This window comes from Haemorhous mexicanus, chromosome 11, assembly GCF_027477595.1.
Source record: "Haemorhous mexicanus isolate bHaeMex1 chromosome 11, bHaeMex1.pri, whole genome shotgun sequence".
In the NCBI taxonomy this organism is placed as follows: domain Eukaryota; kingdom Metazoa; phylum Chordata; class Aves; order Passeriformes; family Fringillidae; genus Haemorhous; species Haemorhous mexicanus.
The window spans coordinates 23,770,395-23,785,443 of NC_082351.1; the positions used below are offsets into that span (position 1 = coordinate 23,770,395).

Here is a 15,049-nt window from a genome sequence, read left to right on the forward strand (position 1 = left end):
TCTAGACTCCTGCTGCAGCCCCCCCTGCATTGAAGCTGAATAAAATAAAGCCAGGAGTGCTTGCATCTGTCTCCCGTCCTCCTCTGTGTTCCTGACCAAGCAGAAGATGCCCAGCCACGAGTTCAAGGGGGTCCAGCAGGGCAGATCAGCCCTTTGGGGCACGAAGGGCAGTGAGGACGTTTGAAAGGAGCGGGAGCGGTGTCCATGGGACAGCCACAAGGAAGGGGAAATTGCTCCAGAGCCTGGCGCTTGGTGGTGCCCCAGCCCAGCTCCAAAAGGTGCCAGCCACCCTCCCTGCTGCCTCCTCTGGCCAGGATCTGAGGGCTCAGAGCTCTGGGAATCACACCAGCAATGCAGGCTGACAAAAAGTGCCATTGGCCCCAAACCCCTCCAATATTTGCTTTAACTATAAAAGGAGCCTGGGCCTGTTGGTGAGCACAGACCCGATGTGGTTCCCCAGCCACTGGGAAAGATGAGGGTTGTGTTCTCAAACACCCTGCTCTGCTTTGGACAGCTCAAATGCCTTTTGAGCCTCAGCTCAGGCCCCCGAGCTGTCCCACCTCCAGAGCCCGGCTGTTTTCAGCCCTGAGCCCAGTGCCAGTGCCAGCCCCTGCTCATCTCAGAGCAGCCACCCCCAGGAGCAGAGACCCCAGCTCTCTGGGTTCTGCACACCCCAGAGCATTCTTCCTAAAGCAATAAAGTCCCCTTGTGGCAGCCCAGGCCTGCAGAGCACACCGAGGTGGGTCCAGCTGGGCTGGGTGGGCCATCCCTGGAGGTGCCCCAGGCTGTGGGTCTGGGACAAGGGTCTCTGCTGGAAGGTGTCCCTGCCCATGGCTGGCCTTGGAGCTGGGTGATCCTCCAGGCTCCTCCAACCCAAAGCATTCTGTGCTTTCCATCACCCTTCTCCTGCTGTGAGCACAGCCCAGCCCAGAGCCCAGGGGAGCCCCTTTCCCTCCTCACCTCCTGGGTTTGCCAGGGTGGATCCTTTGCTGTGAGTTTCTGCAGGCAAAGCCCAGCAAAGCAAGCCAGGAGCTCTGCAGCAGCTCCAGCTCCCCCTCCAGCAGGCACGGGGCTCAAAGCACCCGAGGGTCATTTCCACCTCTCAGCCAGCTCACCGACAGCAAGCCATGGCAAGAGAGCCCCCAGAGCCGTGGCAGTGAAAGGGTGAATCCAAAGGCAGCTGGGACCGGCCTTGGCTGCAGCTGCAGGAGAGTGGAGCAAACTGCAGGTGTGTGATGCGGACTCCCAGCAGAGCAGGGGCTGCCCGGGCTGTGCCACCCCAGAGCAGGAGCTCACCAGTGGCCCGCTCTACTCCAAGGGAGGCAGGGCAGGGTGGAAACCCCCCAGCGAAACCCGGGCAGCCAGGGACTCTGAGCAGCCCCCGGCCCTGGGGCAGAGCCCCTCAGGCTGCAGCAAAGCTGGAGCTGCTGGCAGATGTGCAAACAAAGCCTCCCTCCTCCCCGCGCCCATCCTCAGGGCATGCTCGCGGCATCGCCGGGAAAACTGAGTGGAAAATGTCACTCTGGGGTTTGATTGCTCAGGTTCTGTGGGGGAGGGCATCTGCTGCCAGGACCGTGTCAGACCCGGCACGAGCACACGAAAAATTCACCTGTACTTATGTTTCTCTGGGAAAAGAATGTTGGAAAACGTTGCCCTTTGCTTATAACCACCATGTCCTGAGGACAAATGATTTTGTTTTTCCCAGGAAAGGGCTCCAAATCAGCAATCACGGCAGGGCTTCAGGCTGCCCCTCATCACTGGGGACTGGGCTGGCTGAACTCACCATTCCCTCCTGCTGGCCCCTCCTGGGAGGGGCAGGTCAGTGAGGATGTGACCTGCACCCCCTGCACCCCCTGCACCCCCTGCAGGGCCAGGCTGAGCCACTGAGCCCAGGGCAGGGGCACAGCAGCATCCCCCTGCACAGGTGAGCTGGGCACAGCAGCATCCCCCTGCACAGGTGAGCTGGGCACAGCAGCATCTCCCTGACAGGTGAGCTGGGCACAGCCCCAGGCCCTGCCTGGACAGGTGAGCTGGGCACAGCAGCATCCCCCAGCACAGGTGAGCTGGGCACAGCAGCATCCCCCTGCACAGGTGAGCTGGGCACAGCAGCATCCCCCTGACAGGTGAGCTGGGCACAGCAGCATCCCCCAGCACAGGTGAGCTGGGCACAGCCCCAGGCCCTGCCTGGACAGGTGAGCTGGGCACAGCAGCATCCCCCAACACAGGTGAGCTGGGCACAGCCCCAGGCCCTGCCTGGACAGGTGAGCTGGGCACAGCAGCATCCCCCAGCACAGGTGAGCTGGGCACAACAGCATCTCCCTGACAGGTGAGCTGGGCACAGCCCCAGGCTCTCCCCACAGGACAGGTGAGCTGGGCACAGCCCCAGGCTCTCCCCACAGTTCAGGTGAGCCAAGCACAGCCCCAGGCTCTCCCCACGGTTCAGGTGAGCCCAGGCACAGCCCCAGGCTGTCCCCACAGGACAGGTGAGCCCAGGCTCAGCCCCAGGCTCTCCCTGCTCCCTGGCTGGGCTCAGGGCCCCCAGCACTCTTTGCTTCCCTTCAGGGACAGGAGTTTCCCCTCTCATACCTAAGAGGCAGGGCTGCAGTGATGGACGATGTCAGCCTTCAAAGTGCTGGAGCCTGCTTGCCAAATGCTTTTTCTCATAACAAAAACAAGGGAAAGAATAACATTTGTTCAATCATGTGGTTCTTGCAGGGTCTGTTTTTCTGGACTCTGGCACTGCTTGCCCTGAAGGCTGAGCAGGTTCTTCATGAAATGCCATCGAGTCCTGGGCCATGACTTTGGAGAGCACCAGAAATAGTGTGTGGAAGCAGAAAAGCAGCATTGTTTTTCTTCCACATATGGAATGCAGTTCCAGTGGGGGATTTACACACACAAACATAATCCCTTTTGATTCTGGCATAGCTGGGACCTTCTTAACCCTCTTCTGTTTTCCCCTCCATCTATTATACCATTAACAATTAATTTTCTTATTCCTTTTTTGGCCATCCTTTTCCTCCAGCTCAGGGTGGCTCAGCCAGTTTCTGTGGCAGCCCCCACAGCCTCTCCCTCCTCTCTGGGTGCAGATGGGGCCATGGGGGCTCTCCAGCCCCAGAGCAAGGGACACATCTCTGTCCCTGCAGCCCAGACACAGCCAGGTGTCCCCTCTGGTCTTGGGCATCCCCAGGAAGCCACAGCGGTGCTGCACACTCAGCTCCTGCTCACACCCACCCCGAGCAGTGGGCTGGGGGCTCCTCCACCCCCTGCCTCCCCTGGCACCTCAGAGGGCCCAGCCCTGTCACAGCTGGGCAGGGCTTGGTGGCATTTCCAGCCCCCCCTGTCCCCGTGCTGCAGTGCCACCTCAGAGGGCCCAGCCCTGTCACAGCTGGGCAGGGCTTGGTGGCATTTCCAGCCCCCTGTCCCCTGTCCCCGTGCTGCAGTGCCACCTCAGAGGGCCCAGCCCTGTCACAGCTGGGCAGGGCTTGGTGGCATTTCCAGCCCCCTGTCCAGTGCTGCAGTGCCACCTCCCCTGGCACAGTGCCCATCCCAGCACTGGGATGTCCCCCAGCCCTGAGGCCAGGCTGCACAGCCCTCTGAGGGGCTGGAAGGTGCTGCTGAAGGTCCAGGTGTGCTCTGCAGAGCCCAGAGCCCTCCTGCCCATCAGTTCCTGCCCACAAGGTGAGCTCACCTTCACCACCAGGTGCCCTGCAGCCACACAGCCTGGCTTGGCAGCAGCAGAGGTCTTTCAAAAAGCTTCAGTTTGTGCACCAAGACTGTCCAGCCACATCTGAGCCACTGCCACGCCGTGGCTGGAGCAGGGGCCTCTGTGACAGCCACTCCTGATTTACACTGCACAGTCAGGGCCAGTTATGAATATTAATTCCCTCAGTTCTGCCATAAATAGTCCCAGTCAGCAGCACCCATAAAACCACAATCAGTTCCGTGTTAGCTCCTGGGAAGCCCCAGGAACAGACCTGGAACAGGCTCAGGGACCCCAGCCCAGCCCCGTGGGGTCCCTGAGCAGCTTGAGCCAGCAGGACCAGCCCAGCTCTGGCTCTGGTGGGCTCAGAGGGGACCCAAACCTGTTGGCTGTTCCAGCCCCAGCAGCTCGCCTTGCAGCTGAGCATTTTTACCTCCTAGAGCTTGCCAACAGAGCAGTCTGACCCACCCCAGAGACCCCAGGGAGCTGTGACCAAAATCCCATCTCAGGCACAGACAGAAGGCACAGGAGGAGGAGCTGTGCCAGGCCTGGGCACAGGCACGTCCTGCCCTGACCCCAGAGAGGCTCCCCTGCAAGGAGAGCACCCCAGAGGGCTGTGCCCACACAGGCAGCTCCCAGAGTCACTGGGATTGTCACTGTCACCACCCCGGCCAGGCCCCAGGGGCAGCCTCCTGTGCCTGACACCCTCTGCCCATGGTGTGAGCAAGGACAGTGCCAGCTGAAACCCCCAAAGCCTGTCTGCAAGGTAAGGCAAGGCACAAAATAAACGGTATTTATTCTATTTCTCCCTTTTGTCCTGCCCAGAGCAATCAGTAATTGTATACACTAAAAATATGTTTATATTAAACTGAATTTCCCTTCTCCATCTAATCAGCCATTAGGCACCTTCCACTGCTCAGATCTTGGACACTGCTGAAATCACCTGGTTCCTACAGCATTACAAATGGGTTTGTGTGCCCTGTTTGCATTAAAACACCACAAATTAGGTACTGGGTACTGGCCATGCTCCAATGGACACGAGAGCATCCGCATTCCTACAGAGTTACAGTGCTTCCTCCACAGCCTGGATTTATAGCCACATCCAAACCAAATAAATCATCAACCACAGCCCCTAAACCAGCTCACTTATCACACCAAGTGTGAATAATGAAATGTCATAATATTTGCCCAAGACACGTGGTTTGTTTGCTTTCAATAAATAAAGTCTAGAAGGGGAAAAAAAAAAAAAAAGTAGAGGTAATGCTTCCTCTTGGTGTTGCTGGGAGTGGGAATGGACGGGGGGAGCCAAGGCAGAAAGGGGAGAAGGACCCAGCTGGAGCCAAGGCAGCCCCCTCTGCTCAGCATCCCCAGGGAAGGCTGCACGGCCCAGGCCAGGGCTCGGCTCAGCCGGGCTCAGCCCTGGGCTCGGCTCAGCTCAGCCAGGCACAGCCCCGAGCTCAGCTCGGCTCAGCCGGGCACAGCTCAGCCAGTCCCGGGGCTGGGACCAGGCAGGGCTGCCCTGCACAGCTTCCCCCTGCGAGCGGGCACTGCAGCGGCTCAGGGCATCCCGCGGGCTCCGCTCCTGTCCAGGGCACTCTCCCCAGGGCAGCAGAGGCTCAGGGCAGCCCGCGGGCTCTGTTCCTGCCCAGAGCTCTCTCCCCAGGGCACTGCAGAGGCTCAGGGCATCCCGCGGGCTCTGTTCCTGCCCAGAGCTCTCTCCCCAGGGCAGCAGAAGCTCAGGGCATCCCGCGGGCTCTGTTCCTGCCCAGAGCTCTCTCCCCAGGGCAGCAGAAGCTCAGGGCATCCCGCGGGCTCCGTTCCTGCCCAGAGCACTCTCCCCAGGGCAGCAGCGGCTCAGGGCATCCCGCGGGCTCTGTTCCTGCCCAGAGCACTCTCCCCAGGGCAGCAGAGGCTCAGGACATCCCGCGGGCCCCGCTCCTGCCCAGGGCACTCTCCCCAGAGCAGCAGAGGCTCAGGGCATCCCGCGGGCTCTGTTCCTGCCCAGAGCACTCTCCCCAGGGCAGCAGAGGCTCAGGACATCCCGCGGGCCCCGCTCTGCCCGGGCTCTCCTGCCCCGCGCATCCCGCACGGCGCCGTGCCCCGCGGCCGGAGCGCTCGCAGCTCCTCTCTGCGCCGCTGCATTTGCTGGCCCGCGCCTGCAGCGCTGCTTCCCAGCCGCTGGCAGCATGCCGAGCCGGCATCTCCGGGCTCCCAAACTTGTCAGCTCTGCCTCTGGGTGAAGCACCCGCCTCGCACCTGGGGGCCAGTGCTGCCCTCAGGGACCCCCAGCCCCCGTCCCGTGCCGCAGACACAGCCTGGCCGTCTGTCTGTCCGAGCTGCTGTTTGGGAAGGGAAGGTGCTCAGCAGCCCCACGGAGGCTGAGCCCAGCCCTCAGCTTTCAGGCAGTGCCAGGGAGGAGACCCACAACAGCTCAGGGAGAGCAGGATGGGGAGGAGCAGCTGAAAGCTCCCGGCGCTAGAAATAGGATCTGTGCTCTCTGCTGGGTTATTGGAGACTCATCTGCTGCAGGGCTTGAAAGGATTGCATTTGCAGGCATTTGGAGCCGCCTGGCCGTGCCGCAGCCCAGGAATGTCAAACCCCTCCATCTCAGCCATGGGGCAGGGCACACAGGCTCCCTCCCTCTGACCTTAACCCTGTGCCACAAAGCCCTGCTTGTGCTCCTTCCCTCCTCAGTGAGACCCTTGTAACCACCTGGTTTCCCCCCACAGCCAGTGCAGCTGGGTAAGAGCTTCCCTGAGCCATGGCTGGGCTCCTGGCAGTGCCCCTGGCACCTGGGAGAGGGAAAGCATCCTTTGACTGCTGCCTCTCTGGACTGAGGAGAGAACAAGCACCCCCTGGATAAACCACAGCCAGAGGCAGGCTGGGAGCCCTGCTCTAACCAGCAGCACAACTGGTTAACTCTGGTTATCTCAGAATACCCCACTGGTTATGTCACAAGGGATAAATCAAGGCAAGACTGTCTCTTGATAAGGAAAAGCCAAGTGAAGCTATTTTAAAATGAAAATCCAGAGGAATTCAGAGTGCCAGTGAGAGAGAAGAGCTGAGATTAGGAGGTGACACAAGCACAAGCTGCAAGAGGCCACTCCAGAGCTGTCCTGCACCTTCAGCAGAGGAGCAGCAGCACCCCAGGAGCTGCCCAGAGCTGGTTTGAGCCCGAGCAGCCCTGGCAGTTCCCAGGGCAGGGCTGCCTTGGCTGGGGCTGGTGAGAGCCCACTGCTGGAGACACCCCCAGCCCTGCTGAGCCTCAGCACCAGCAGCCAGAGGGGTGGCAGCTCCTCAGCACCAGTACAGCTCCATCCCCAGCCCAGCAGCACAGACATTTGTCCAGCCTTGGGAACCAGCTCAGCCCAGAGCAGAGGGTCCTGTGGGAGAGGGAAGGGGCTCAGCCCCTGCCTGAGGGGCTGCACAGCAGGAGAGGCAGCTGCAGAGGGGCCCCGTGGCACCCAGGTGCCATCAAACAGCCCCGGGGTGCCCCAGTGGGCTCCATCCCCTCCCAGCTCACCCGAGGCACCAACAGCCCAGACCTGATGGCAGCTGAGGCACCCCTGACATCCGTGTGACCCAGAAGAAAGGTGTCCAGAGCAAAAAGAAGCTCAGAGGTCAGATGAAGACAAAAGGAAGAGCTGTTGACCACGGACCGTGGGATGAAATGCAGCCTCAAGGAGCGTCACAGCTGGCCTGCACTGTGGGGCTTCAGAAGAAATAAAGAACTAGAAACAAGAACAAATAAAGAAGGATTTCCTCCAGGACAGCCCCGACCCTGCCCCATGGCTCATGCCTGCTGAGAGGCAGCACCACTGCCCCCAGCTCCTCCAACGAGACCAGGATGCAGAGATGGGTGGTTGTGTATCACAGGGGCAGAATCTGATATTCATAGACTTTCTCTCTGTTTTAAAGGGCAAGACTCCTTGTATAGAAACAAACTAGGACAACAACTTGAATGATAAATTACCCTTCTTCTGTACTTCCTCTGTGAAATTTAATTTTAATTGATATTAAACATGACAGAGCTTCTGCTCAAACTCGTATCTGCCAGCCCTGATTTCCTCTGCTCTGCAGGGCTAATGCCAACACATCCCTGCCCTCAGCACCTCTGTGCCATCAGTCCTGGGCTCAGGGACCACCCAAACACAAGACCCCCGTGCCCCTCTCAGGGCCAGGACGCTGCCCAGGGCAAGACTTTCACCCAGGGGCTCTGGCACAAACCCAGCCAGGCTGGATCCCTCAGTGATGCTGAGGGGAGGAGAGCCATGCTCCCAGTTCCTCCTTTACTATTCCTTCATGCAGTTCTGGTCTCTTCATTTTCACAGGAGCTTTATTTCTGCTTTATTCTTCTCTGATCAAGAGAAATAAATCTATTTTGCCTGCTGGGTCCCAGCAGCAGGTTATTTATCTGACTTCCAGCAGGCTTCCAGGCCCACAGCCCCAGCCCTACAGCCTGCCCAGCCCTGCCCAGCTGCTCCCACGAGCAGTGCTGCCCTCAGAGCCCTCAGGAGGCTGCTCAGGGTGGGGACAGTGCTCCCTGCCTGCTCCTGCAGAGGAAACGTGTCAGCACGGTTCTTAACAAATGTTCTCACTACAAAAGGTTTGGATTTCAGTGAGAAATCTTCCCTGGCATCCATCTGGGGGCAGATCTGTGCAGCAGGCAGAGCAGAGCAGCGCTGAGCAGGTGTCCCCGCGTGTGTGACCCTCTGCTTTCACACCCTGTCCCATCCCCAGCCCGAAAGTACTCGGAAATGCATTTATTTATAGCAGCTACGGTGCCACCGACCCTTCCCGCGCCTCTCCCGGCTGCTGGAGGGAGACATCCCCTGCCTGCCCCTGCCGCCCAGGGTGCCCCCTGCCACCGGGGCGGGGACACCGGGGCGGGGACACCAGAACGGGGCCGGGACACCGGGCCTGCCTGCCGCAGCCCAGCCCGAGGCGGGCAGTGACCCATGCCAGCAGAAATGCCACCCGGAGGGGGCAGGCGGGGCCCCTGCAGCGCTGCCGAGCCCGGGGGCGGCGGGGACACCCGGGCAGGGCAGGGCACCACGGCACGCAAAGCCCTCCAGGGGGACCGGCCGGGAAAATCCGGGACAAGTGCCCGGGGTGGCGGTGCCCGGGGTGGCGGTGCCCGGGGTGGCACGGACAGCCCTGCAGCCTCTGTGCCTCCCAGCCCGGGGCTGGCTCCGGGCCTGCCCTGCCCGCAGAGGCAATCCAGGCTGGCACCAAGAGCCTTCTCCTGGGCTCTGAACGGCCCCTGGGGAGCCCTGGCCTGCCCAGGACAGGGTGGCATCTCTGGGTGGTATTTACAGACACAATTCCTGAATCCCCCAGCTGCTTCTTTTACAGATTCACAAACAACTATTTCTTTTAGGATTTTGCCCCAGTTTGGGCATTGTTTCTCCCACACAAGGGTAAATCCCACCAGCACAGCTGGGCTGGGGGGCTGCACACCCACCCCTGCCCTGGCTCGAAGGCCACCAGCCGCCCACGCACATGCCATCCCCCTGGGGGCCGCCCCCAGAAAAGCCCTTTAAGGGACACTTCGGGGCGGCCTCGGGAGCCAGGACATTAATTTTAGCCTGGAGCAGTGCCAGGGGCACGGGGCAGCTGCTGCGGGCGGGGCCAGCGCGCCCCTGGGGCTGTCGCTGTCGCTGTCCCCGCGGCGCTGCCCAGTCCCGCCCAGCCATGGCCGAGGAGCGCGGGGAGCTGGAGGAGCGGATCCTCGCCAAGGACCAGCACACCAAGGAGATCGACCTGGTCAACAGAGACCCCAAGCACATCAACGAGGACGTGGTGAAGGTAGGGCTGAGCCCCGCCGTGCCCCAGCAGCAGCCGCCCTTTGGGGTCACACCTCGGAGGGCGCTGGGCTCCAGGCTGCCCTGCGGGTGCTCCCTGTCCCGTGGCCCCGGCGGGGCTGCCCCCAGCAGGGCTGGCCCCAGGGCTGGCGGAGGTGACAGCCCTGCTGGCCGGGTGCATGCCTGGCTCCAGTTAATGCCACATTTCCCGTTCCTTGAATGGGCTCTCCAGTTTCATTGTGGCTTGAAAATTTATGGGGACGCCTTCCTTTGCACCAGCAAGCTGGCAGCCAAAAGTAACACAGAAATTAAATACCCCATTTAAGGGGATATGGGGAAAAGGCTGCTGGCCTTGAAGACACCACAGTGTCAGTGCCTATTGTTTGATGTGTGTTGTCATGTTTGGGGAAGATTGCTCCCCCCAGGGCAGCCCAGAGGTGCAGCACCCCCAGCTCCCTCCCCTGTTCCTGACCAAGAGGAAGTCCCATTCCAGCTCTTGGGCTTTCTCTAGACTCCCTTAGAACTGCAAACAAAATTTGTCTCTGTTAGCAAAGATAATTTCAGCCCAAGGGAGAACAGGAGGAGGTGGAAGGGTTTTGTTCAAACTGTGTTTGTGACTGTCACAGCAGAAGGGATAGTGGGCACAGAGCTGCTCACAGGGGCTTTGTGACAGGCTGTGACCTTGCCAGCACTGCTGGAACACAAACCTCAGTTTGGGCACGAGAGCACCATTACAGCTGCAACCATGGTGTGTGGTCAAATGAAACTCCCTGGGATGGGCTGTGACAGTGACAGCCACCCTGGGCTCCCTGGCACTGTGAGACCTGCCACTCCCTGCCAGTGCATCCCACAGCCCGGGGCATGCAGAGGTGCCAGGCCAGGGGAGCCCCACTCTGCCATGGCAGCAGGGACCAGCAGAGCCCTCAGCCCAGGGCCAGGCAGTGCTTTGGGGCTCCCTGGCCTGGCAGCACCACCAGCCACGCCTGGGTGACGGTGCCAGCACTGTCCTAGCCATCACAGGGCCCCCACCAGCCCCTCCCTGCCTTTTTCCACCCTAGCCTCTCCAAAGCCTGACGAGACTTTCCAGGCTCACCCTCTCCCGTGGCCACGCTGCTGCTCCAGCATTCAGAGCTCAGCATTCAGAGCTCAGCATTCCTCCACCTTAAAATAGCCCGGGAGGGCTGGGAGGGAGGGCAGAGCCAGCCCGGGCAGGGGCACAGCTCACCCTGCTCTGTCCCCGTCCCCGGAGAGCCCAGGCACATCCAGCAGGCAGGGCCTGGCAGCAGGAGGGCTCTGGAGGCACGGGCAGCAGGGAGCTGCAGTGCCCCGCGGGAGGAAGGGCTCACCTGGCCCAGGATAAACATCTGAGCACCACAGAGCAGCAGCCACAATTTGGGATCACATCACAGAAGTGGCACTGCCCACAGAGCCTGTCACAAGCCCCTCCAGCACGGCACCAGAGCAGTGCATGGCTCACTGGGTGACCCCAGGAGAGTTCCCAGCCCAAAGGGTGCCACAGCGCTATAAAGGAGCAGTACCTGCACGTGCTGCTCCCTGAGCACCTCCAGCAGGATCCAGACTCAGCCTGAGCCTCCAGTGCTCCTCCAGGCCCACTCCCAGCAGCAGAAGGAGCAAGGGGGGCAGAGCCTCTGCTTTTATATCCAGTGCTCCCTGCAGCAGTGGGTCCCTGATGAGCTCGTCAGGCAGCTGGGCACTAACCTGGGCTCGTCCCAGCACACCTGGGCTTCCTAGGGGCTGCTGATGGCACCTCAGGGCCAGCTCTCGGGGCTGCTGTCTCCTCATTGTCAGTACTTCTGTCAGCACCTCCTGCTCACGCCAGGAAATTAAAGATGACACAGAGTGATTTTGTGATCCAAGTGTTTCCAAAAGCAGAACAAATATTGTTATTTCACACGAATGTACAGACACATCAGCTGCTGGAGGGGAGGCCGGGCTGGTTTTCAAGACAAACAGCTCAGCTCATATATTCCCTGGAAGTGAGTTTCACCCCAAGGGGATCTCTGCCTGGAGTTTTGGGGCGTGTGTGTCACTCAGAGACACTCCCGGTGCCTGCACAAATGGCAAGGGCGGGGCTGAGCCCCAGCTGCCTTCCCCAGGAGGAACATGGACAGACAGCACTGAGCACCTCACCCTATGGGTATAAATAAATAATCCATAAATCCAGAGGGCTGCTGGGTCTTTATTAGCACAAACACCTTCCTGCCGAGTGGGCAGCCACGTCCCTGAATGCTAAAAAAGGGCAGGAATGGGCTCTGGCTGCCTCTGCAGCCAACACTCCCACGCACAGCTCCTGTTCCAAGGGCTCCTGCCTGGCCTCACCTGCCTCCCCAGATCAGGGGATGGGACAGGGACTGTGCCCCCCCTCCCGTGCTGGAGCCTGAGCCGTGGGCTGAGCCACCACTGCTGCCCACAGGCTGTGGCTGGGCCGTGCTGGGAGCCCTGAGCCCTCTCCCAGCTCTGCAGGGCCGTGCCACCCCCAGCACTGTCCCCACTCCCCCCAGGCCTCTCCATCTGGGATCTGCTCTCCCCTCGTGCTCACATCGGGGCCTTTGCTGACCCCCAAACCTCCCCTGTGTCCTCTGCTCTCCTGCCAGGTGGATTTTGAGGATGTGATAGCTGAGCCCGTGGGAACTTACAGCTTCGACGGCGTCTGGAAAACCAGCTACACCACCTTCACCGTCAGCAAGTACTGGTGCTACCGGCTGCTCTCTGCCCTGCTGGGCATCCCCCTGGCCGTCCTCTGGGGCTTCCTCTTCGCCCTCATCTCCTTCTGCCACATCTGGGCAGTGGTGCCCTGCATCAAGAGCTACCTGATCGAGATCCAGTGTGTCAGCCGGATCTACTCCCTGTGCATCCACACCTTCTGCGACCCGCTCTTCGAGGCGCTCGCCAAGGTCTGCAGCAACATCCGAGTCGCTCTCCGGAAGGAGATTTAGGTCCTGGCAGCTCCAACGCCCTCACACAACCCCCTCTGTGCAGGCTGCCTGCCCTCGGGCACACGGACATCCCAGGGAGGGACCCACACTTGGACACCACAGTGAGGGACCTGCACACGGACACCCTGTGAAGGATCTGCACAGGGACACCCCTGTCCAGGGAGGTTCCCACACATGGACCCCCTGTCCAGGGAGGGATCTGCCCAAGGACACCCCTGAGCAGTGAGTGACCCACACAGGGACACCCCTGAGCAATGAGTGACCCACACAGGGACACCCCTGAGCAGTGAGTGACCCACACAGGGACACCCCTGAGCAGTGAGTGACCCACACAGGGACACCCCTGAGCCGTGAGTGACCCACACAGGGACACCCCTGAGCAGTGCGTGACCCACACAGGGACACCCCTGAGCAGTGAGTGACCCACACAGGGACACCCCTGAGCAGTGCGTGACCCACACAGGGACACCCCTGAGCAGTGAGGGACCCACACAGGGACACCCCTGAGCAGTGCGTGACCCACACAGGGACCCTGTGGCACAGGAACCGAGCACCGTGGCAGGACCCCACTGCAGAGCTGCTCTCAGGAGTGCTCTCTGCTCACAGAGGCAGGCCAGGCTGCTCCTTACTCCACCCAAAGCCAGAAGCCTCAGGAGAAGGAAGCCCATGGTGGCCCAGGGAGCAGCCCAGAGGCCCCTGTGCCCTGCAGGAGCTCCTGAGAGGGACAGGGATGGCAGCACCTCCTGGAGCACAGCCCTGGGCACAGCCTGCAGGTGCTGGGCGAGCACTGGGGCTGCAGAGCTGCTGCTGGCCACTGCCCAAGGCCTGCTGCCCCTGCATCCCTTGGGGCTGGTGCTGACAGAATTCCCCCACAGAATTCCCCCACAGGAATCATAATTTGTGGCAAACAATTGCTGGGGTGGGAGCTTCTGCATTAAACCGCTGCAGAAAGCTTTCAGGGACAGAACAGCTAACCCAAGGCTTTTCATGCCTGCCTGCATTTCAGCCAAGCTGTGAGAGCCAGAGCAGTCCATGCATGACGTGTTGTGTCTGCTCCGGGAGCGTGAGCTGCTCCTGGGCCACCGCCAGCCGCAAACCCGCCCGTGGCACTCCCATGCTTAATTATGGGATTAATTGGGGAGCACTGTCAAGGGCCGTGGGCAGGGTCCAGGGCAGCACAGCACGGGTGGGAGCCAGCCCTGAGCGTGGCCGGGGGGACCCGGAGCTTTGGGGAGCCCCAGCTGAGAGACAGGCTGGGCTCCAAGCAAAGCCTAGCTCGGTTCCTCAGGCGATCTCCACTAGACCCACGTTCAGTCAGCTCCAGCCACACGGGCTGTGCATCCCATGCATCCCACAGGCTGTGCATCCCATGCAGCCACACGGGCTGTGCATCCCATGCAGCCCAGAGGCTGTGCATCCCATGCAGCCACACGGGCTGTGCATCCCATGCAGCCCAGAGGCTGTGCATCCCATGCAGCCACACGGGCTGTGCATCCCATGCAGCCACACGGGCTGTGCACCCCATGCAGCCCACAGGCTGTGCATCCCATGCAGCCACACGGGCTGTGCACCCCATGCAGCCCACAGGCTGTGCATCCCATGCAGCCACACGGGCTGTGCATCCCATGCAGCCACACGGGCTGTGCACCCCATGCAGCCACACGGGCTGTGCATCCCATGCAGCCACACGGGCTGTGCATCCCATGCAGCCCACAGGCTGTGCATCCCATGCAGCCCACAGGCTGTGCATCCCATGCAGCCACACGGGCTGTGCATCCCATGCAGCCCACAGGCTGTGCATCCCATGCAGCCACACGGGCTGTGCACCCCATGCAGCCACACGGGCTGTGCACCCCATGCAGCCACACGGGCTGTGCACCCCATGCAGCCACACGGGCTGTGCACCCCATGCAGCCCACAGGCTGTGCATCTCATGCAGCCACACGGGCTGTGCATCCCATGCAGCCACACGGGCTGTGCACCCCATGCAGCCCACAGGCTGTGCACCCCACAGGCCAGGCTGTCCCCCTGCCCTGATGGATGGCGAGAGCAGAGGAGGGAGCCTCTGCTGGGACCCTGCTGCTCCGGCCGCAGGCAGAGAGGAGCCAGGGGCAAGAGGTGCAGCTCAGAGCTGTTTCCTCCCCTGTACTGTCAATAACTGGTTGGTCCCTCTTCCACGGATCTGCACTTTCACTTTGAGGCCCTGAAGGCTCTTTTAGCTCCAGCCTTAAGTGCTTTGCTGAACCAGGGCCCAGGAGGTCTCCTTGTTCAGAGGCTGTTCTCAATTGTCTCCATGTGTGCCTTCCCCTTGGATTCCAACAAAGACTTGGAGCCAAAGACTCCTCTAGTGCCACGCCAAGGATGAGAAAGAGCCAGGGTTTCTGCTGGAGCTCTTCCAAGGGCTTGGGATTGTATACTGCTGTTATTCCATAGCAATGTGGTACCCGAGCTCCAGCAACATCAAGGCCCAAGGAGGATGGAGTGATTAAAAAAAAAAAAAAAATTTTAGGTAATTATAGGGAGGTGGGGGAAAGCCCCAAAAACCACTTCATTTTTTGTGGGAATTAAAATAACTAAAATCAATTGTA

At 60.8% G+C, this 15,049-nt stretch overlaps 1 protein-coding gene across 1 annotated transcript; it reads left to right on the forward strand.

Annotated features, from left to right (window-relative positions):
* Window positions 1-9,386: 9,386 nt before the first annotated feature.
* On the forward strand, window positions 9,387-15,049 carry CAV3 (caveolin 3). Its single transcript, XM_059856871.1, has 2 exons — window positions 9,387-9,508; window positions 12,120-15,049. Exons 1-2 carry the CDS (start codon window positions 9,395-9,397, stop codon window positions 12,459-12,461), a joined length of 456 nt encoding a protein of 151 aa, XP_059712854.1. The 5' UTR covers window positions 9,387-9,394; the 3' UTR covers window positions 12,462-15,049.

Coding starts and splice junctions, on each gene's coding strand:
- CAV3 (XM_059856871.1), top strand. CDS start 9,395: ATGGCCGAGGAGCGCGGGGAGCTGGAGGAGCGGATCCTCGCCAAGGAC. Junction 9,509..12,119: donor TCAACGAGGACGTGGTGAAG/GTAGGGCTGAGC, acceptor CTCTCCTGCCAG/GTGGATTTTGAGGATGTGAT.